Source organism: Colletes latitarsis, chromosome 6 (assembly GCF_051014445.1).
Source record: "Colletes latitarsis isolate SP2378_abdomen chromosome 6, iyColLati1, whole genome shotgun sequence".
NCBI lineage: Eukaryota > Metazoa > Arthropoda > Insecta > Hymenoptera > Colletidae > Colletes > Colletes latitarsis.
The window spans coordinates 8950417-8975532 of record NC_135139.1 but is presented as its reverse complement, the minus strand read 5'-3'; the positions used below and the strand labels follow the sequence as shown (position 1 = coordinate 8975532).

Genomic DNA, 25116 nt, shown 5'->3' with positions numbered 1-25116 from the left:
ACTAAACAGAAAAGACTCGTAGATCTGTTTTCAACTGTAACACTATCGTCTGTTCACAAATTCCGGGTTTTATAAAAAGATTGATAGAAAATTTCAAGACCTCCATTTTAGTAAACTACTTCCGTCAGCATATAAACTTTTCTTCCATATTATGGACAATTCAGAGGCTTTTTCTGACAGTCAACATATTAATCATAGCATAATAGAGGTAAAAAATTCCCAGTTTTTCCTTCCATCTCGAAACAGAGTTTTCGGCCCAGTTACTAGAATCACCCTGTACACCTGGTTTCTTCTCTCCTCGTCTCGTTCAAACCCTTTCTTCTTCTGCTCTCCAGCGTCACCGTTTCGCCGCTTAGAACCTTCCGATTCTTTCTCCGTCTTCTATTCCGGCTAAAGCGCCTATAACGCGTGTGTTTTAAAGACTAGGTGTTCCTCTTTCTTCTCCACGCCCCTCTAAACCTGCCCGTTGCTTTTCATCGCTTTTCTTCCTCGCGCTAGGCATTCTTTCCACCCTCGAACGCGCACCGCCTAACGCTCTAGCACTGGCGCTCTCCAGAGTCCCAGTTATGCGAATAACGAAAGGCCTGGAAGCCGAATAATTAATATCTTTTTAAGGGGGCGTCGTTGAACGCGATCCTTAAACTCAACGTCGCGTTTGTCTCGACCGCGATCTCGGAAACGGTCTCAGGCTACTCTTATAGATGAGGCTATGTTCCGCGAGTTCCACGAATTTCACGGCATTGTGCACGGTTTTCCATCGCGTTTCTTGGAGACAGTCGTCTCGTTTTACGTTTTCCTTCCTCTTTTTTCTCTCTGTTACTCCCCCTTTTGTCCCATTTGGCCGAGCAAGTGCCGTTTTCATCGCGAAGAAAAGATTTCGCGGTTGCGCAATGCGGATAATGGCTGCGCAAGAATAGAATAGCCCGAAGTTTAAATAATACAGCGTCCGTGATATCGCATTGTATTTAAACACTCTTTCCGACCGTTTCTTCTCCGAGTTCTCTGTTATATTTTAATTACGGCGGGACTCCCGGGCAACGAGGCAGGAATAATGTACAACGGCGCGGCGCTCACCCCCCCCCCCCCCCAGCGAAATTATTTTCGAAACTTTATCGCACGCAACATTTATGCAAACGTGGATTCGCATTTTTGAAACGTGTTACGTGCAAACGAACGTAATAACGGGCCAGCGGCGGTTTTCGCCGTGAAATGTTGCTGGAAACTTTTTGTTACCACCCCCCTACCCCCCTGACGATAATTTGCGTTTCGACGAAAATTTTTACATTTTTCTCTGGAAACGAAATATCGACGTGGTCGTACGAGCTTTTGGGGAATATAATTCCTGCTCCAAATCTTGAATTTTTTAATTCGGGCACCTCTTTACGTTCGACACTTTGACTCGTCATCCGGAATTTTCAATTTCGAACGATTAATTCTCAAGCTGAAATGTTTAAGGAAATTTTGAAGATTCAGGAATTTTAGTTACGAAAATGAGTACTGATACAAATTTTAATTCATGTAGTTTACTGTTGTTTTGGACTTGTCAAAAATTTTACAATTAAAATTTTAGTTTTATTCGAAGGAGATAAAGGTTTGTTTATGTTACCACTGATTTTCAGATTTTCTCTTTTTCTCTCTATTTATATATAGGCTGATTCTACTATCTAGGCTGGGTTAAACGAAGTCAAAAAAAATATTTTCTATAGTTCCACCCCTCAGACAATGTTATTTGAACAGTAGGCAATCAATGACAATAAATTTATTGCATGAATTTTGAATTTTGTGTTTAGATTTAATTTTGGTCTGACAGTCAACGTGTTAATGCAGCTGTAAAAAATTATTTTCGCTAAATTAAATTACTGCGACTTATATTGGACCATTAACGGTCAACAATTTTATTATTATTTTTGGACAATTTCCTGCGAATTTTGATTATTTTTATAGTCATTATTAACATTTCTGATACAGGATATTTCAAAACAGTTGAGTTTTCGTATCGATTGTGGAAATCATTAATATTTAGAACGAAAATATAGTGAAAATATTAAATTAGAAAAAGGAACCAAATTATCAAAAATACTTTAAATGCAAATGAACATTTTTACTATATGTATATCGCTTGGTTTATTATACCTCTTTCTAAAATCTTCTGAGTGATCAATTAAATTGATCTTGATGATCTTCGAGAGTATTATACATCATTAAAGAAATATTCCATAACTTAAAATTCTTAATCGAGCATTCGACATTTGTTATGTTTAATTTTGTCTATTAATTCGAACTTCAAACATAATCACAGTCACAGCTATTTACAATGTAATAATTTGATACAATTTTTTTTATACCTATTACCTTGAAAATTTTGTTTTTATTATATTATTTTAATTCTGTGCAAAAAAAGAAGTAAAAACTAAAATAGAATAATTAGTAGTTCAGTTAATATGAAACGAAAGTGACAAAATAGCATAAATGCGGGTCGAAATCATTTGAAAAAATATACCTACAAGCATTTAATGCTGAAAACATTATAATCATTTCATTTCTCCCATTTTCCAATTAATTGTACGTTCTCCATAGTTTTTCATTTCTTCGTAATATTTTAGTTTTCCTTTAAAACGGTCGTAGGACAGAGCCTGTACACCTTCTATCGTATAAAGACTGGAACGTTTACCTACTTACAGTAGTTGTACCTATTGTTATAATCTTATCGTATCGTGACGTCTATAAGGTCGATGATCTTTGAATGACGAGAAACATACGTGCGCCGGTAAGGTAACTGCATATCGTACTTCTTTTACAACATGAATAATTATGTGGTAATTACTTCGAAACGAGCTGGTGGCTCGCAACAAATAATTATGGGTATAATTTACAAGCAGAAAGCAAACATTGGCTTCCAAGTCGACCTATAATATAAAGTAATATCATAATTGCGGTTTACCAATAATTACGTAACAATTGTACGATCTCCCTGGTATTTTAATGTGCTTCGCTCGAAATTATTCTGGAACGAATATGTCGTCGTAACGGACTTCATAAATTTGGGTTAGGTTGTAAAACAGCACTGTTTGCATTCCTTGCTTACGCATATTTCTGTTCGTTACGCGTAGCAAACAAAGTAAATAAAAATAAATCCACGTCTGGTGGATGAACGAGTATCGTTGCAAGTTGAAAAATGTAATAATTTTTCTCTGAAAATACTGCGTCACGCAGAATATAATGAGTCTTCGTTATAATTTTGTAAAAAATACAGGCTCGAATTCGTCGAGTAAAATTCGGCAGAAAGTTGGACAGCAACTCGACAATAACAAAGCGATATTAATGGCGAGATAAGCGTTAATCGGAGAACGACCATGTCAGAACCACAGACACGATTCGATTTCGTAACGACAACCTTCGAACCCGTTCGACAACTCTGAAAACACGAGGAGGACGAAGGATTGCCCTCGTTGAATACCGTTCACCGGGAGACTCGCGTGGCTGCTTTGGCTTTCACTCGCGAAAAAAATACGAGAAACCCCGTCGGTGACAAAACGGACCGGATATTTGACCACTTCGCAATTGCAAGAAGAATACACTGCTTTCCAAACGTCTTTGCTTTTGTCGAGAATGGCACCTGTTTGTTCAGCAAAGGTAAAACTTTGTCAAAAAATTCTGGAATCTCAAATACTTCCCGCCATTATCGAGTAATTGCATTTCGTTCAAACCTACAGCAGCAATCTCAAACGTCACACACTCGTTTCTAAAAAGTTATGACCTATCGATACAAACACATACCTACATACATACATATATACAATTTTTCTTAAAAATTCATTTTTCATTTTTAATAAATTTGTTTCCCGCGCTACAGAAAAGTGTTGTAATACTTTTTTGTAGGTACTCATGAGCTCTACTTCTCTCCAAAATTTCATTGAAATATATTCACTATTGTAGGAGTTATGGACGTTTGAAAATTGGACCACTTTTATGGGGGTTTTTCGCACTTTACGTGTTTAAGGAACAAGTTTTCGAATAATTTTGGAATTTTTACATATTCTTCGTCAAAATACGCGTCGATTGAATTTTGAAACATTAAAATCCTTCAATCCGTTCAGGAGTTATGACGTTTTAAAGATACGCATGAAATTTTGGGGCACCATTTCTGGCGTGACATTAGATTTTCGGTAAAGAATTTTTTTCTCGAAAGTACGTAGGATTTCGGGGGTATGTGTGTTGACCAGAAATGATTGTAATTGACCCCCGCAGCCAAAAATATTTTTTCCAGAACGATTTGAAATTTATTTTTTCGCCGAAAAATTTTCCGGTATGGAACTTTAAACGTTAATAACTTTTTAGCGAAGCCTCAATTAACAAATTGGTATTCTTGATTTTCGTCTTATTTTGGTCTCTAGAATCTGCCATTCAAATTTTTCCCAGTGGTGGGCGAATTATTACTATAGAAGAAATTAGAATTACAATTCTAAGTAATATTAATCTTATACAAGATTGAAGAAATCATTTATAAGTTAAAATTTGACAAATAACTTTCATTTACAAAAGTTAATTGTTCCATTCCATGCCTGATATCCGGAAATCTAGTTTGTGAAACTGTAATGGACTAAATTGCTTAATTTACCGAGCACCATTTCCAAAACGTTACTACGCGTCATTAATAACGTTATTAGGTGCTCGTCGTTGTAAATACTGAGAAATCCATTGGACGCGAATGGTTCATTGTTATCGCGGTGGTTCTCGGATAGAGTGACACGCAGAAAGTGCGCGATTATTTGATTTTATTAGCCGTCATCGATGTGACTAATGCCATGAAATTATTGCTCGGGTCAAAGGTTCTAACGTTGCAAAATCGATGCACAATCGTGCGTGATGCCGTTTCGGCGCGATCGTTTCTCTCTGTTCCGACACAATGGCCGTCTTGCGATTCCGTTCCCGCGGCCACAATAATCATCTCCTATTTGCGACACACACGTCCGCGTGCTAATTTTGCCCATAGATGGTTTCGATCCGACTTTACGATTTGTTCGTCGCGCCGCGACAAAAGCTCCCCGGATGCATCAACAGGATCGAACCGTTCAGAAATTTCGTCTACGGTGAATTGACAAATCGACAACTTGTCAGATAGACGCTTTAATGATAGCTTGATTCAGCCAGCGTTCTATCTTGAGAGCTCTGACTAACAAGGGAAGGACAAGAACTGTTCGATTTTGATTTTAATGTGCTTTTGCGGAATCACAATAGATCGATTTCTTTTGTGGTAGGTAAAATACGAGGTGTTAATACTCAACACTCTTCAAGTTATAAATAATTAAAATGGGAGATGAGCTATTCGACTTCAATTTTAATGTGCTTTTGCAGAATGAGAGTAGAGCGATCTTTCAAGAACACTCTTCAAGTTATAAATAATTAAAATGGAAGATGAACTATTCGACTTCGATTTTAATGTGTTTTTACAGATTAATAATAGAGCGATTTCTTTTGAGGTAGATAAAATATTAGGTGTAGAAACTCATCACTCTTTAAGTTATAAATAATAAAAATGGGACACGAATTATTCGACTTTGATTTTAATGTGCTTTTACAGAATGATAATAGATCGATTTCTTTTGGAGTATGCAAAATATTAGGTATAGATACTCAACAATCTTCAAGTTATAAATAATAAAAATGAGACAATTATAAGTCAATATAACCCCATCGACTATTCACAGAAAGTCTTGTAAAATTAAATTTTTATTCGATTCGTAAGTTTTCGTGTATATTATGCAACAGATTGAATTGTATGTAAACGTAGGATAAATGGTAATATCAGGTTGGTGCAAACGTCGAATTTTATGAAAGAAAACTGAAACTATTTATTAAACTGCATAGAAAACAAATTTTTACTAAATAAAATAATGTCTGTCTGCTTGAGTATACTTCTGCCAACAATTAACTTTTTTAAAATACTTAAATTTCTAGATTCGATGAAATAAAAATCGTAGTTTCTATCATAATGTTGATAAATTAACCGAACAACTGAATTAGACATAAACATAAAATACAAATTATATTGATAAAATAAATAGAAAGCGTTAACGACTTTTTTCGGAATACTAAATAATTAATTCTACAACAACACGTTATCAACTATTTTTCATTTAAGTTAAACGATTGTGCAGGTACATAGAACATATGTGGTTTTACTTCGAAAATTGTACTAGAACGTAAGAGTCAGATTTTTTAAATTGCAAGATTGCAATACCTCATTCGTTGCTAAAGTATTAAAGAAACGACGGGAGCCCAAAATATTTAAGTTAATATTACTAATTTAATATCGGAAAACTGCTTACTTTTCTAGATTTTCCATATTTAGTAGAACGATAATTACAAAATGTTTTCGATCATAGCTGTCATTTATTTAATTCCAGCAGCATAATTAACGCAGCATATATTTATAAATGTGTATATTTGGAATGCAAATGGGTCATCGTTATTTCCGATAAAAAACTTATCGGATTCAACATTCATCCCAGTACGATTGCTTCCAAATTTAATCGAGTGTCTAAAATAAAAAAATAAGAAAATACGTATAATATACAAAATTATTACGTTCAGTATAATATGTAATGCAATAAAAAATTGGATAGCTTATTTTCATACCTTAATATTAAAAGTATTTAAACATTTTTCATTATCCACATTACTCAAAATTTCTAAATATTGAACGAACAAGGTTCAAGAAAAGCTACAACAAATTTCAGACCAATTTTCCTGTAACTAAAACGACTAAAGTTTCGAATTACAATCGCGTTAAAAATATTCAAATATTTTTTCTCCCACGTCATGAGGTTCCTTGATCTAAAATAAATGTCAACAAATTAAGCTTGATCTTTCCAAAAAGAAAACCAAATGAAAAATCGTGTTAAAAATATTCAAATATCTTTTTTCACACGTATCATTAAAAATGGTAGGATATCCAAAGGATACCGCGAGATTCCTTAATCTAAAAGGAATGTTAACAAATTTCAAATCGATTTTTCGAAGGAGAAAATCAAAGGTACCCGAAGGGAGGACAGGAGACGTTCCGTAGTCGATTCGGTTAGACAGAATCAGGGCTGTAGAAATCCGAACGAGATACTTAATCGACCAATCTAGAAGCAGCAGATACTGTCTGCAAGAAATTCGTTTTCGCATCATCGCGAGGGCAGGAGGACATTGCCAGACGACGTTACGGGCGTTCTTCTTACAAAGCTTTTGCGCAATCCACACTTACGTGGGTACTTTCGCTTTGCATAATTTAGTCGCTGCGTTTCGATCGCGTATTCGTATTCGGGACGGCTGTGACTCGCGACATCGTAAACTTGCTTTTGAAACCCCGTGCCCGTCTTTCGACCCGTTTCGAACGGGGCATTTGTTTTTCCTACGCTTCGCGAAAATCGTTTCTTAGATCGTAAAACGATCTCTAGCACGAGAAATGTTAAAATGTCTCGTTTCTATTCCCAAATACTATTTTTAATTTATTTTGAACAACCATTCATTTTTACGGCCTTGTTCACTAACAAAAACGTATACAGAGTGTTCGACCACGCCTGGGAAAAATTTTAATGGGAGATTCTAGAGGCCAAAATAAGTCGAAAATTAAGAATATCAATTTGTTGATGGAGGCTTCGTTACACAGTTATTAAAAAATTAAAAGATTTCAAATCGTTCTGAAAAAATTATTTTTGTTTGCGTAGGTCAATTACAATCATTTTTGGTAAATACACATATCCTTGAAATTCTATCCAGTTTTGAGAAAAAAATTCGTTACCGAAAATATGTCTGATCATGAATGGATGATTCTCTTGAAATTTCATGTGTTTCAAATCGTTCTGAAAAAATTATTTTCGGTTGCAGGGGTCGATTACAATCATTTTTGGTCATTACACATACCCCCGAAATCCTACACATTTTCGAGAAAAAAGTTCCTTACCGAAAATCTAATGTGAGGCCAGAAATGCTTCCTTGAAATTTCATGCGTATCTTTGAAATGCCATAACTCCTGAACGGATTGGACGATTTTAATGTTTAAAAAAGCAAACAACGCGTATTTTGGTGTAGAATATGTAGAAATTCTAATAATGATAAAAAAGTTGTTCTTTGACCCCGTAAAATGAGAAAAACCACATAAAACTGTTCCAATTTTCAAACTGCCATAACTCCTACAATAGTGAACGTATCTCATTGAAATTTAGCATGGAAGTAGAGCTCATGGGTACCTACAAAAAAGTATTAGACAACTTTTCCGTACAGCGTCAACTAAATTAGTTACACATGAAAAACGAATTTCTAAGAAAAATCGACAGGGGGTAGATGGAGAAATTTTTCGAAGAAAAAAAAAACTTCAAATCTTTCTAAAAAAATTATTTTCGGTTGCAAGGGTCAATTACAATCATTTTTGGTGAATAGACATACTCTCGAAACTCTATCCAGTTTCGAGAAAAAAATTCTGTATGGGCCGAACTTTAAACGTTAATAACATTTTAACGAAGCCTCCATCAACAAATTGGTATTATTCATTTTCATCTTATTTGGGCCTCTAGAATCTGCCATTATAATTTTTCCCAGGGGTGGCCGAGCACCTTGTATAATTTCATAATTAAATAAATCAAATATAACTTATAGAATTATATAAACTAATACTGTCGATAATAGGTTTTCCAATCGGTGCACACTTGGTCATATTTCGAGAAAATATGTATTTTTTCGTAAAGAAATATTAATTTACCGATGAAATATGTCAAATTAAGAGCTTTGGTCGAAAAGGCCCCAGGAATGCCTGATTTCTTAAATTTTGATAACCCAAAACAAAACAATGACGTATTGAATATTGAAATATTTATTTTAAATGAGTTGTCAACTCATTGGAAAAAATAACGTTAAGGAAAGATATTAAAATTAAATATTTTTGTTTATACAGATATTAATTTAGAAACAAAATTCTCCATTGCAGATCGCTGTTTAATTGAATTTTAAATCGAACAAATAATTTAACTGTTTTGTACACCAGTTTGGAAAATAGATATTAACAGATAAGCCTAAGTACAATTTAATCGAAATTCTAGAACATACAACAACTAAGAATTAACTGTTCTTTTGCGAAATAAGGCAAAAATATTAATCGTGAACAAGTTATTGAATAACAGAGCGTTTATTCATGGTATACAATTTAAAATGAAAAAAAGCAACGATTGCATCAGGATCACATTAAAGTCATTGGAATCCAAACTTCGTAAAGGGGGATAACAAAAGAGAAAACGGAAGATAATTTGAAACCGTTTCCAGGAACGATTTTGTAAAAGAAACTATTGTATCGTACAACACGCACGACAGATCCGTATTTCCAGTTCGTATTTGTATTCGGGACGGTACGCGATTCGCGACGTCGTAAAAGCAGTTTTGAAACGTCTCGAGGTATTCCTGTTGTCGGTTTCCAAACGTGCACGCTCTCTCCTACACTTTTTCAACGGCACAATTGAACGTAAAACATCTCGTCACAAGAATAATTTCGATCGCAAAACAGAAACGCTTCCTCCGTGAAATATTCGGAAAATAATTGCACGAATGTTTAATTTGTTTCTAATTAAAATCAAATTCCCATTAACGTTGTTTCGCGTTGTTTGCAAAATTTAAATTAACAGCGTACACTGGTTGCTATAAAGCAAACATAGTTTAACTTTGTTTTTCTTTGGTCTTCTTCGATACAGAATCGTGGTCCATTAACCTACATAGTTTATAAAATTACTAATAGCAAGCTATTTTATTAACTTTTATTTAGTTTTGTTTATCATAAATATTAGATACTCTAGTTTTTAATTATGTTTATTATTCTACACGATTATTCTAGATTAATTTGCCGAAATCGTTGCTTTCCATAAACCTGTGGCGACAGTTTGTTGCGTCCACAAACCTGCGTAAATCGATACATATTTACGCACACGTATCATCGTTATCTAGTTGTCCGATCATTTTGGAAGTAACATCCATCAGTTGACCAATGTTTGAGATCAATTCGGGCAATCTTGCATGATAACGAGATCGAACAATCGATGGCAACAAACCCACGGAGTTACGAGACAATTTGAACGCGTTTATCGGACATTAAAGTTGAAATATGGCGACGCGTCGAGGTATTCGTGTAAAAGTTCCAGCGATTTTATGGAAATCGCGTAACGCAATCCGTCACAATGAAATTAAAATATGAGTTATTTATATTACGTGATTCAGATTAATTCATAATAAACGTGTAAATACTACGACAAAATGTTTCGATGTTTTGACCTGAAATGTTCCGACATTTTGTATTAATATTACGTCTCTTCAACAACAGTTTGAAATATCAAAACAGTCAACACATCATATTTTTTAGTCTTCTTAAACAATATATATTTTTCTATCGTGATTCAGATTAATTCATAATGAACGTGTAAATACTACGACAAAATGTTTCGATGTTTTGACCTGAAATTTTCCGACATTTTGCATTAATATTACGTCTCTTCAGAAACAGTTTGGAATATCAAAACAGTAAACACATCAAGAATATATATTTTTTTATCAATGTGTTTGACTATCGCATATCATATTAACGATGAGAATATTTATATATGAAAAAGAGGAAGGTAGTCACATTTTGAAGATGATAACCAAATTATAGAAATTATTAAAATTATTTAGTACTAATAGTACAGTGATTTGTATGAGAAGTAATTCAAGAGTGCAAAGAAAGTTAAAAAATAAAACATTATATTTACAAATGGTTTAATACAAATTTATTATATATTTATTTGCATATATGTAGCTGCAAAGTGCAGTTAGAACATTTTATTAAATAGAAGTTTGTATTCTACATAAAAATATATTACGACATTCTTCCAGATAATTCTTAGTTTGTAAGATATTTTAAATTTGTAAATTAATATTTCTATTTTCCAACTAAAGTTAAATTAACAGTTTTTTGGAGGAAGATCTGAATATTTCTTTATACAAAACAAAAAACTGCATCGAGTAGTATATTCAAAAATTTGGTCCAATGAAAGAAAAGGTGTATATTTATTTTTAATAAAGAATTAAAAGTCATTGAATTTTATTTTATACATTCAAAATTATTCTTTTAATGTGTCAATGTTTCTATAATATTTATAAAAATTTGCAGTCTTCGATCGCGATTTTCGGTTTGCACGGACGCGTCTGACATCGACGAGCCTAATCTACTGTAAGTAGAACCCGCGTGTGAGAGGCCAGTCGGACCCACGTCAGAATTGGAACAATTCTACTCTACTTAAGAGACGCAAACTATTTGATTTTAGAAAACTTCGAACGAATCAAAAGTGTACAGGTTAAATCGAATGTCTTTATAAATTTTTCTAAAAATTAATACTTCTAAAAAACCAATTCATTCAGAAATTAATTAAAGCATTTTATTACACGACGTTTTTAATTCGAAAACACTGTTTATTATTAAAATAGCGGAAACAGGCGAAAAAACTCGAAAATAAGTTTAATAAAATCAATAAAGAAATAAAGAGACAGATACGAAAACAGGAAAACAACAATTATAAAAGTAAATTGCTCGAACTGGTAAATGTTTCGAGACATTTTTCCTTATAAACTTTGTCGTAAAAATTGTGCAATTCTAAATTTAAGAAAGGTTTTCGCGAACTATGAAAACAAAAAATATCTCGTTAAATTACATTGTTTCGAGAAATTTTTTCTTATGAATTTTATCGTAAAAATTATGCGATTCTAAATTTAAGAAAGGTTCCCGCGATCTTTAAAAGTAAAAAGTATCTCGTTAAATTTTGTTATTCCCAAAATTCGCGAGTCGAAAAATACTATAGAAAAAGTTAGTTTTCAAAAATCGATGCTGACTATTATCTTCGTTTGTTTTCAATTCAGCAAACAGGAACACGATACAGCGAAATAATTGTTTTTGTTTAGTAATGAAAACCACGCGGGGTTGAATACACGCGCGCGGGAAAATACCAGCGAGTCACGCTATTATCAAACGAACGTTATATAAGCATCGTAGCGATGAGACTAATCCAGTGACATGCTCGTTAATATCGATATGTATCAATTCTCAAGCATCGTATCGTGGAACCATACAAGAATTGAAATTAATAATCGTTGGTATTAGCAAGTCTTGTTGACATTTCTTCTAACATTACTACAATTCAAATATCAAATATAATTGAAACCTCGACAAAATAATGGTGTAGCTGGTCTAATACCACGGTAGAATATTATTAGAATAACTTGATGGTTTGTATACATAATAATTTAAGCGATACCGTTGTATTTGAATAATTCATACAGACAATTAATACTCGTTATATATGGCGTTCGTTCGCAACGTATAAAAGTTTATTCTGAATATCATAGGTAGAAATCTTTATTATTGGCCAATTAGCGTTGGTTGCAACATTGTTTGTACTATTCTAAGAGGGATTTGCAAACAGGTGTAAACTTAATACTTCATATATTAGTCCTATTTTTTTAATTGCAAATTTCAAAGTTCATAGTTCGTTTCTTATTATCCTGAACTTACAAAAAACAAGAATATTTTGTAAGATGATGCCCAACATCGAAAATACTCTATACAAATCGCGTCAAACTCGGTGTCTAGCGAAGCGAAAATTCCCTCTGGTTTGTTTTACGAATTTAAACTCGGTTAAAAGACAACAGACTCTGTTCAAAATATACGTAAATAGTTAGAATATAATGTCACGAGTTCAAGAACAACTCCAAGAGAAACTTCCTGTACTTGAGAAACGAAAAGGACAGCAGTTCTTGCAAAACATCGCTAAGACTCTGGTGCATAAATTAAGCAGCAAACAATTTTGCTGTTAGAATGAGAGGACTCTCCAGATATCTTTCCAGGAGATTATTGTAAATTATACAATATATCACAGAAGTCATGTCACATTTGAATAGCTTTTGAGATTAAAGCAGATTCTACAAAAATAGTATTAACGATCTACATGTACGTTGGAAAATGGTTGTCGAATGCAACAGACACTCTTTTTAAGAAAAAAATTACACAGGTATATATTCCTCTATTTTTCCTTCTCAGATAGACCAAGATCTTTCTGCTGGATCTGATGAGCCTCGAACTATTGATAATCACTTCATTCGATAGGTGATACGAGAGAATCAATTTCACACGTCAATGTATCGATAGCATCAGCAATACCAAGAGATGTAGAAAAAATCATTGTGATCAACGTACTTGAGAATAACGATGTTTACGTTAATTAATGGCTTGTATTACGGCTATCTTTCTTCATTAAAAACGTTTACTACGATGCGTAATTTTAATCATCTCGTGTAGTCCGATGTAATGATAATATACAATTATATTTGAACGAAAATTTATGTGTGTAAGAATGTTTCCGATAAAAGAAACTGTATGTACGGAAAACAGTATTTTATTATAATTGTGGCAGATGAGATGATCAAAACATCGTATTAAACATTATGGCGCCTCTTTACAATTTGAAAAATAACATTCAAAATATGTTTCCCCTCGTTTTAAAGCAGTGTCAACTATTTTACGAAAAAATACAACTGTCTTATTTCGAAAACGAATTAGTCAATGTACGCATTTTCGTAATTGAATGTATAATTTTGCTTATTTATGGAAGTTATTAATATTATAGTATCGATAAAACTACGTTCATTAGTATCTTAGTCAATGACTGACAAAATTATCATAAAAACGGAGGACACTCTTGATATTTCTGTAGAAGAACAAGGTAGTGAAAGTAAGATTCACACATCGTATGCTCAATCGATATAATTTAACTTTTATATGAAAATATTTTCTATACAGTAGTCGATTTTAGAGCTAATTTAATGTGGTTCACGCTACACACTGGACCAAAGAATGTCCTAACTACTACTAGCGCTGCCAGTGGAGGATCTACAAAACGCAGCTGTTGTATTTGCGCAGAATAGTTGCGCAAGAGACACATGCCACCGACCTCAAGGCCTGCATTTCTTCCCAAACGAATAAATCGAAAACCGATTGAACCAAGATTTTAGCTCATGCTGCGTCTGAAATCTTAATCTATCGTGTCTCGACTTACTCGCTTGATGAAAACACACGTGTCGTGTTTTTTTCAGTTCTCCTCTAACTCAAACGAAACAACATTATAGTAGAGAAGACCACTATCATTTGGTTCACTGTATATTACGTATATATACAGCTTTTCATACTATTTTTCGTTTTAACCCTTGGGCGACCGATCCTAAGAAATAATTCTTGCACCAAAATTGTTATTATTATACTGTGGAACTAAAGCAGATTACTTGAGAAAAACAATTAGGCACACAGTACTATGGCCTGTTATGGAATTTTCCAAGTATGTCTTACAGATTTCACGTTCAATAGCAAACTTATGAAACGTATAAACAGATAGAAGAGAAGTTACGTAAACGACGCGAGATTTTAGGTCTGATAATCGAAAAGTATGACGACCTCTGATTCGGAGGATCGATTGATGGAGGTCGAACATTGAAATACGTGGTTTAAGCGAAACGTTAAGAGGAACATTCCGCGGGACATAAGGTCTAAACACGTTTTAGTCCCATGGCTAGTTGAGGACGATTCCGCGGGGCTCCGTACAACGGTTCTCCGACACGAACGGAATTAGAAAATTCACGTCGGGGCCGTCGCTGAGCGGCGGTCTCGCGCGTGATTCTTTTTCCTTACGATCGTCGAACGCCGTGGGAACCTGCGTCTCTGGTCTCCGTAACGGAGCTTTTTCGTTACCTTTTATGCTCCCGGACGAGGTATGCGGTGTCTGCGGTGCGTGCGAGGTTAGAGGTAACGGCGAGCCCGAGGAGGTCGCGGAGTGTTCCAGCTTGGAACTCACCGCGCTCCACATCTCGAACATGTTGAACGCCGTGGTGGTGGCCTTTCGTCTCTTCCAGGCTGCCACTCCCGTAGATCACCCGGCACTCGTTACCAGCTCGCCGTAACATCCGCTGCGGGACAACGCGACGCCACCCGAAAGGACGTCTCCGTCGGTATCGAGCTCGAGTTTATCGAGGCTTTCACCGATTACGAATCCCGCCGTGTATCCACCCACTGTTACCGCGAATTATCGAAAATCTCACGCGTCACCTTGTACAACAGTTCATCCTACACGGTGCCTATATATGTCGAACCGATTCGATTGCTTCGTTTTCAGGATATTGTCGTGTGTAAACAAAAAATTTTCTTTAACCGTAACTTTTTATCTCTCTATAGTTTACGCGATCGGTGTTTCAATTTATACTCTATATTTCCCTAACGATTATTTACTAAGCTCGATTTTTACGCACTGAACGCACTGAAAACCCGTTTCGTTTTTTCTCCACGTTGCCCGTCGGTTTCCTTCGACGCACAATCGCGTCGTACCACTTCCCGATATCGTCAACGATTTCAACTGTACAAACTATGTACACCTCCCTCTTTTCGCTGGCATTACGTTAACACCGAGTCCATCGCATCGTCCGCTTCCTTCTCCACCTCCTCTTCCGCCTCCTCCACGCCACCCCAACTCGCCCTACGCCACAGCGTGACACGGTTTACCGCGTATCACCTCTCCGCCGTTATTAGTATCGTCGGCACCTTGGCTAATGAACGTCCCACCGACTGGACGACAGCCTTTTCAGTCGCCGCGGAGTCGAAGCACGCCGAGCCGACTCGTCGTGATCGTCGACGCTACGATCGTGTGCCTGGCTTTCTTCGTTGCCCTCGTTGCGTGCTCCTCGCGTGACATGGCGCCCGAGGCGTCTCGCGTTCGATGATCCTCGATCTGCAAACAGTTTCGTCAGCGACTTCGTACCCCCCTAACGATTTATCGTTTCGCTCGGTCCTGCATCGTCTTTACCGAAAAGAGTTGCGAGTACATGTGGAAAGTAACACGCTATAACCACCATTATTATCTGTTTTTGTGAAACGCAAAAACAAAATCGAGCTGTACAGAATTTTGTCAAGCAATGAAAACCACTTATATGAGTTGTGGTACCATTTGATGATACTTCAAACTTGCGAGTATATGTGGAAAGTAGCACGGTATAACCACCATTATTATCGGTTATTCAAACGCACAGTGTTGCAGAAACAAAATAGAGCTATGTATATCGAATTTTGTCAAGCAATGAAAACTACTTACATGAGTTGTAGTATCATTTGATGATACTTCAAACTTGCAAGTATATGTGGCAAGTAACAAGATTGACTGTTTGAAAATTGGACCATTTTTATGTGGTTTTTCTCATTTTACGGTGTCAAGGAACAACTTTTTCAATATTGTTAGAAATTCTACATATTCTCCACTAAAATACGCGTTGTTTGCATTTTGAAAAATTAAAATCCTCCAATCCGTTCAGGAGTTATGACGTTTTAAAGATACGCATGAAATTTCAGGGTAGCATTTTTGTCCTCACATTAGATTTTCGGTAAGGAATTTTTTTCTCGAAAATGCGTAGAATTTCTGGAGTATGTGTAATGACCAAAAATAATTGTAATCGACTCCTGCAACCGAAAATAATTTTTTCAGAACGATTTGAAACACATGAAATTTCAGGGGAATCATTCATTCATGATCAGACATTATATTTTCGGTAAGGATTTTTTTTCTCGAAACCGAGTAGGATTTCAGGAGTATGTCTATTGACAAAAAATGATTGTAATTAACCCCTGCAATCAAAAATAATTTTCTCAGAACGATTTGAAATTTTTCAATTTAATTTTTTAATAACTTTTTAACGAAGCTTTAGTCAAGAAATTGATATTCTTGATTTTCGTCTTATTTTGGCTTCTAGAATCTCCTATTAAAATTTTTCCCAGAGGTAGCTGAACACCCTTTATAGAGCGAGTATAATATGGATTCTGAAGTTCGTAATTAAAATTAAAATAAGCCAAAACCGATATAACCATAACGGTTATAACATTTTTCCGATTCTCATAACTGTTTCAAGAACTACGATAGATATTATATCTGTTTCAAACTCTAATCACAACTAATATAAAGACACAATAGTTCAATTGAACAAATTTTCATTTTAGAAAATTCATTAATAAATTCTAATTTGTAAATAAATCTATGAGTTAAACGTCGATAGAAATTAATTTACGAATAAATACTAAAGTTTGTTCGTTATTCGTTTATCAAATATGTCCAACCCCGACGCCAAGGATATCCAAAGATCAATTTTAGTTTCTTAGACTGATTTTAGTAGTTTTGAGAACGAAGGAATCATAAAGTTTATCTATTAATTTCCGAAATATTCAAGTTTTAAAGCAGTTCGAACATAACAATTAAATGTTAATAGTTAAGTATCTCGAAAACTATTAATTTCAGGATAGATATAAGTTACTGCCTTTTCAAAATTAAAATTTAAAATTAAAATTCACACAAAAAGTGAACTTGACTTTCACATGTCCTTGACACCTCCACTTATACGGAGCAGCTAGAGTAATTGCCCTTTTATGCAATTCAAATTCGGTAATCAGAATTTTTGGAAAACGTTATTTTGCTACCAGCTAAGATGTCATATCGCATAAATTAATGGTTAGAATTACCGTCGTGAAAACGCATTTTATGGGCGAAAGCACGGATTTCTCTCACATCGTAAACATTACTCATTGTCAGGGGCAATCTTTATAGCCCCGAGCAGTAAAAACCAACCCTATCCGTCACAAGGTGTTCCCTTTCGAACGTAACATTTTTATTGGAAAAGTCTTTTTAGTATCTTTTCGAGATAAGAAATAAACTCAATGAGTCACTTTCTATAAATTACGTGGAGTACTTACGCGTAAACACGTTTCTTTACTTTGCGTGTTTCTACGATCGCTACTACTCAAACTTATGTGCAAGATATAATAAAATAAATAATCGCCAGTGATTCATACTTTGTAAATACCACTCATAATGATTTATTAAAAATAATAAGATCCCAACCTGTCAATCTATGTCAACAATGTCACGAACGCTTTTCTTATCCTTCTTAAATTTATTGTCAAATACATGATATTCGTGAATTTATATATCGACACCAACCAAATATAACTTATTAAATAAAGTTAATATTCTGTCTGAGATTTCACTAAATTATGGACTCTAATTGATTTTCATTGATTCTTGCGATACTCAACAGTTGATTTGCATTTTCACGTAATTGTTTTGTGTGTAAACTCATACTTGTATGTCCTGAACTCATAATTATGTCTTGTACAGAGAAATTATAAATTTTCTTAGTTAAGCAACTAATATGAAAGACAAATTTGTATACTGACAGAAGTAGTTTACTAACACACGATGACGTTAGAATTGAACGTAGATCCACGAGTCTTTTCTGTTAAGCAATCATTTTATTGAAGATGCAGGCCTAGTTAAGAATGAACTTAGTTTTAGAATTCGATTTTGAGCCAAAAATTGGAATTGGACCTTATCTGGTTAAAAAACATTGGTTTAACTAAGTTTTGAGGACGTTATTCTCAGAGTTCATGAACGCTGTTAATTTGCCAAGAGGATTTCGCGAAGAAAAGAAAAGTAACGATCACTGAAATTGAGGATTGCGTTGGCCAACAATTTGATAAAATTAAAACGGTAGAGCCAAAGACGAAAGGAAAGGGAGAGATAACAATTACAAGCGCCACGTGCACGAGACGTAAAAAGAGTATCACGCGAGAAGAGAAGAGTTGTAAGAGGATAGGATAAACCAGAAACGATACACGCACATGGAGTACGGTGTCCGGCACGTTGACGCTTTCATCTGTTCGTGTTTGCTTCGTGCACTTGCCATACGAACGCCCGACACCGTTATATCGCGAATCTAATTAACACGTCGCATCCCATTACGATAAAAAGGAAAACAACAAAGTTGCATTCCTTCTGCAAAGCCGATTATCGACCAGCCTGAACTGGAATATCATAGATCATACGTACAGTTTTTCATCTTTCGTTGTTATTACATTTTATGGGCCTGTACACTTTAACTGTAAATTAAACAAACAATTTTGTTCATTTACGTGTCAGTCTCTTTCTAATTTAATTATAGTTTTAATGCATTATCATACTTAAATATTTTCATATTTTTTTAAAAGATAAGATCAAAAACATTTCGACTAGAAAATATTAAAAATATAAAAAAAGACTGGAATATAAATTAATGTATTTTTTCTGTAATTTCAATTTCAATATTTGTAACTAAATATTTAACTAATTCTTTCTCTTTTATTTATTTTAATGAAACGTGTGCAATGTATATACGATTTCATTTGTCAATGCGTTTTTGTTAATTCCAGATAACATCGTCGTTCCTTATTTTTGTATGTAACAAACTTTCGTATTATAGTTAGAAAGATCGGTCTTGAAAGGAGTGAATGCTAGTCGTATTGGTTCAGACGTTTTAGTCAGCCTTCGACTGACTCATTCTCCTTACTCATGTTACCACGATTCCACCCATTTAAAGGAGGAGCTCTACAATTTAAAAAAGTGTGAACTTTTTTACACTTTCATAAAGTTCGTTTCTTTAGGGATACTTTTCTAAAATATTTAAGTAAAATGCGAAATAATAGCGGAGATATATCAAGTTTTTTATAGAGCATGTCCAAACATTTAGTAATAGGTAAAAATACATTCAATCATGGTTAAAACTAAAGTCGCATAATTAACAAAAATAACACTATACTGCTGTTTCGAGCTAACCAGTATCTTAATTTTTCATCGAGTTTCATATTTATATAGGACAATATTTTTAGACATGATTTTTAGGAGAACTGATACCTCAATTATAAAAATGAAGTTAGACGTGTATTAAAAATTGAAAAAAAACTTCATCAAGTTAGACAAAAAATAGAAATAAACAAATTTTCGATGGCAAAAAGAAACCCATACTGAAATTAATTCATAATTTAAGTATTTATTTTAGAGATCATTTTTTTGAAAAAATGTAATTTCATTGGAAATGTAAAGATTAATGTTTTAGCAATTCCTCGTTACAAAAATTCTGTATCCATTCTACAGTGATCTTTCTCTCAACGCTGAATCTACAAATATTTCTTACATATATTTTTATTGAAACCATTCATGTTGATTACAGCAAAATCCATCTTTTTCAAATTCAAAATAAATTGCTAACAAATAGTATTCATCTAGAATACAGTCGTAAGCCAAGCTCGTCAGACAACTGTCGACACATTAACAAGAACCTACAGAAAAATCGAACAAAGAGAGCTTATTGCAATATTATACAGACATTATTACATAAAAGAATAACGAAACTTTAAATTATTTCGTTTGGAAGTTCGTTCTAAATCAAGCGATGTTCTCATTGTAGAAACCACGGCTTACCTCGCTACTTGAATATTTAATGATGGGACAAGCTCTTTATTACTTATTATGCAAGCACTGAACATCAAAATTGGTCCAATAGATGTAGACTACTGCGAGAAAGAAGATCGCCGTGTCACTGTTACAGAGCTCAAAACGCACGATTCGACGAACGAGGCAAAATTTTAACAAAAACACCTGCACATTGTCACCAAAGAAGTTGTGTGTTTGTTCCAAAGTGCATATGAATCGCAATAAGTTGGTAAATGACTATTCATAAAACAATCGATACCTAAACGTGATGTTTTCGAATTTCATTTTTTTAAACTAGAGCAGACTTATTCTACCTACTTCAATTTTGTCACTTCATTTAATATCGTCGAATTTAATACTACAAACTTTATTATTAATAATCTTTCGAAGATAGTTTTAAAACTGTCCATTGCTTCTGTAAAATTAATTTTTAAAAGCTTAAATATTTTCGAGATCGCACACGACGAAAAATTTTTATTTCGAATATTTCACGCCAGATAGAATGCTCATATTTTTCATAATACGAATGACTGTTTTTATAATATGAATTTAAATATTCTTCGATGTATATGTCAATTCTTTCAACGTGAAACTAATACGCTCCAAGGCGCCTATGTCGAGCAAGAACCTATGGATCTTAAGGGCGTCTTTTAGCGTGAACCTTCGAAAAAATCGATTTGTTTTTGCATTTTCTTAAACAATATAATCTAGAAAATATAACCTTATGTTTGAACTCCTAAAATTAACGAAGCTATAGCTGTTTAAACGCGATGATCAACGTCATTGCTATACAAAACTTTAACCCCTTGACACACGAATTAATTTCAAACAATTTTTCAAACCTATACTATTTAATTTTGTTTAAATATATTCGTACAAGAAATGGCTATGAAAAAGAATAGATTTGTTTTACAAATACCTCGCGAATGTAAAAATGTGTTGATTTTAATGTGTAAGACTCTTTTGCACTATTTTTGAATAAATATTTTTTTTTTAACATTTAGCGACATGGTTAATTATCCTCTTACTTTTCCATCCATCAAAAAAAAATCGCAAAAAAACGCTTTGTTTCAGGTTTTTACAGTTACCCCTCAAGCACTGAGACGAGAATCTCCCCTTAAGCGTCGCGAGCCCTACCCGGGAAATCGAGTACCAAAGGAAATCGAAACGTCACGAAACGACGTGTAGCGTCCCCGAAAAACGGGTCCGTGAAATCGAAACGAAACGGATGAAACGGCTCTTTGTCGGGTAGCGGATCAACGTTTACCGCAGACCGTGGCCGATCGGTCACGACTTGACACGAAAATTCAGACATGTGCGCATCGATCGTGCATTTCCGTACATGGACTGTTCCCCTTTAATCCTGCCGCGTTGCAAGTACGAGAGCTCGTGTCGAGGGGAACCGCACTTTGCTATCGAGCGAAGCTCGCAACCAAGCGACCACCAGCCGAGCCTGCCTGCCTTGCCTTGCCTACCCACCCACCCGCCTATATACCGGCTCGTGTGCGAATCTACACACACACACACACACACACACACGGGCGCATAGAGGCCAGAGCACATCCACTGGCAGTCTATTCCGTGCTTTCATGCCGCTTCACAGTACCCGCGCCTCTCTCTGGGGCAGGGTGGGATTCACCGTGGAAGGAAGCGTCGCAGCGGTGCGCCTACGCTCACATTCACACGCTATGTACACCCGTCACGTACGTGTCGTACATACTCGGCGAGGAATAAATGCTCTCGTCGAGTATATATGTACGGTTCTTCGATGTGTACGCAGTTTTTTGTGTACACCTGCATGTAAAGAGCATGTACGCCGAGAGACTGGCGAGCACATGCAACCTGTTTATATACGACGAGTCTCCGTGCACGCGGACGAGCGTGTCTGTGTATGTGTGTAAGCGCGTACAGTGCACCCGTGTAATGAACTGTGTCACTGTGATTCGTGTACCCAGCGACGACGCACGTGTGTGACGCGGGCAACGAACAACCGTGAGCGGCGGCCGGTGCACACGCGTGTTACGCAACAAGCGCGACGAAAGTGCGCGCGAAAAAAATTGCTGCGACTCCGTTAGATCAGCCGGGTCCGGTGAACACGCTAACGAACCGTATCGCTGGTGCATTTAGTGCGCGGGTAAACACGCCGATACGCTAATTCCGCGTATACGCACTCGTGGTGTGTATCGCGAGTCTAGCGAGGCTAGAGCAGATAGAGCAATTGCGTGCACGACGCGCCTCTACAGGCTGTTCGTCGTAACGCTACCGATTTTTTCCGTACGCAGCGGGCCCCTGTCAATGATCGTTGATCTTTCCCTCGATAACGTTCGCGGAGTCATCCCCACCAATTACTAGAACTCCGACGAGCGTCCATGTTGACTATGACTCGAGTAATGGCGCAACTACGAACGAATCGTCCGAAAGAAAAAAAAATTTGTATATTTTTCAATTTGTAAGTGTGAGAGTAGTTTAGTCGAAATGCTGAGCTTTTTACGATGGAAACGATACCATACAAGGTTATATTTGTTCTCAGGGGTAAGAATTAGAATAGTAATGCAAAATGAATTATATACTTTTTATGATAGTAATGTAAATAAGGTGAGAAATACCAATAAAAGTAAGAAAAAAGTTGTAGCGAGGCTAGAGCAGATAGAGCAATTGCGTGCACAATGCGCTTCTACAGGCTGTTCGTCGTAACGCTACCGACTCTGAATAATATTAGAACTCATAATATAAACAAAAGTTGAACATTTTTCGCCTGCAATGCGGTCCAGTTTAACAGAGATAACAAACGACAATTCAATAGTACCTTCTTCTATAACGTCGCATCGCGGAACCGAGTCAGCGACTATTAGAGAGGGATTATCGTAGAATGTACGATACTCGACTAAACGCAATAGTATTCTTTCAATATTATAATTTAACCCCAAGTTAATGTATTCTATTTTTCCACACGCATTTAATAATTATACTAATTACTTATTTAAAAGATACAAATGTGCTTGCGTAACTTGAATAAAAGCATAATAAATGAAACAAGAAAAAACGATATTTTAATAACGATTATGCTTTATCAGTACTTTGTATGACACCTATTTTTATTTATTATTTGACAAATACGATTTGACATTGATTTGTACAGTCCATGAAGATAAGATTGTGATATTTTTCTCAATTGGCTTCAATACCATTCATAAGATCTTCCGGGAAAGAAAATTATCAATCGTTGCTGTCATCCTAGTTCGTATCGGTTTTTAAATGTCGTCTTTCACGTTTTAGTGACACCAAGGGGAATTCCCCCAGTTGGGAGGAATAATAGTGTTCAACTTACGAATCACTGGATTCATTTTAAGAATCATTACTGTAGTATTCTTTCAATATTACCTTGAACTCAACCTCAAAGTAATATATTCCATTTTTTTCATAATAAGATGCTCTATTTAATGAAATTACATGCATTTATTATGGGCAATTACTTATTTAGTATAGATATATTTATGTTTTATAGCAGAAAAAGTACGAATGTATTTGCGTTGCTTGAATAATTGCATTTCGTTTTACCACTGTTTCTGTCTCATTATGCGTGCTATCCTTTCGTTACTAAGTTGCTTAATAATAGTTATAACACGAAGAATCTCATATCATAGAAAATCAGGTCAAAGAATTGTCTATAAAGGAAAATTCAGATACTGAAAGAAGAGGAATATTCAAATAGAGAAATGGCCAAAAGAATAAATAAAAGTGAGTTAGTCATTCGTTCTTGAAAACATTTCAAGATTGTTTAAAGGGATTTTTCAAATTATAAAAATCAGAAAATATAATCAATCTGTAACTTCTCCATCAATTTTATAATTCGTTCGTTTAATCACCTTTACGTACTTTTCGCGTTTGAAACTACTTTACTGTTTGTGTCACGCGATCGAGTAATATTCCTGCAAACTCGACAAAGACTAAAATTCATTTAACACAGTTCGTCTAGTCGGGAAACAGTTTACCCTATCATCGATATAAAGAGTGATTCTGAACATTGAAACAAGCAGCTATTGTTTGAACGAACACACAAGAAATCGATACAAGAAAATGTTGATTCCACCAAAGAGTCTATCTTTCTGCGGTTTAATTTGTTTTTATGCAATCATTAATGTGTGAAATTTGGAAAGCAATCTATCATAAACTGAATTGCATTGATTAATAAATTTCATTATTTGCCTGGTCGTTGGTGCAATGAAATTTAATATTGAGTTTTTGATTACAAACAACTTAAATTTCGTGTTACGACGAATAAAAGTATAAAACTTACTGTGAATATAGAATCTTGATGTTTACTTGTTTCTACATAATATGGCACGATTCAAGAACTATCAAGAAATGAAATAATAGTTTCATGGTAACAACTTATGTTGTCAGGTAATCGATTTCACCACAACAATTATGGAGCGTGGTTTTCTCGAAGAAAAGTAATTTGTCAATCTGTATTTGCTCCCTTAAATTCATTAAAGCTAGTTTGAAGTAAATTTTAATGGCTTTTATATGGTTTGGGCGATCATAATCTAACCTGTATACTAAATTTGTAAGTGCATACTGTACTTAGACACCTGCTCCAAAAAGTGAAGAAGATATTGTTAAAAATAGTACTGAGAGATACAATATTCTTCTCTATCAATTACTGTGTTCTTTCGTTTAGAAACAAACTATAGCTTGTCCCAGTTTTTAGAATCATCCTGTATGAGTGGTTGCA

At 35.0% G+C, this 25116-nt stretch overlaps 1 protein-coding gene across 6 annotated transcripts in view; it reads right to left on the bottom strand.

The window, feature by feature from the left end:
- Positions 1-25116, bottom strand: part of Hr3 (nuclear hormone receptor 3 ROR-beta) — a 315339-nt gene that overhangs the window by 146121 nt on the left and 144102 nt on the right. Inside the window, exon 2 of one of the 6 annotated variants that reach the window (XM_076767476.1) lies at positions 14795-15824. The exons of the other annotated variants lie outside the window; for them this stretch is intronic. Coding sequence (XP_076623591.1) covers positions 14795-14918 — 124 coding nt within the window. The 5' untranslated portion in view covers positions 14919-15824. The remainder of the gene's footprint in view (positions 1-14794; positions 15825-25116) is intronic. 6 annotated transcript variants of the gene reach the window in all.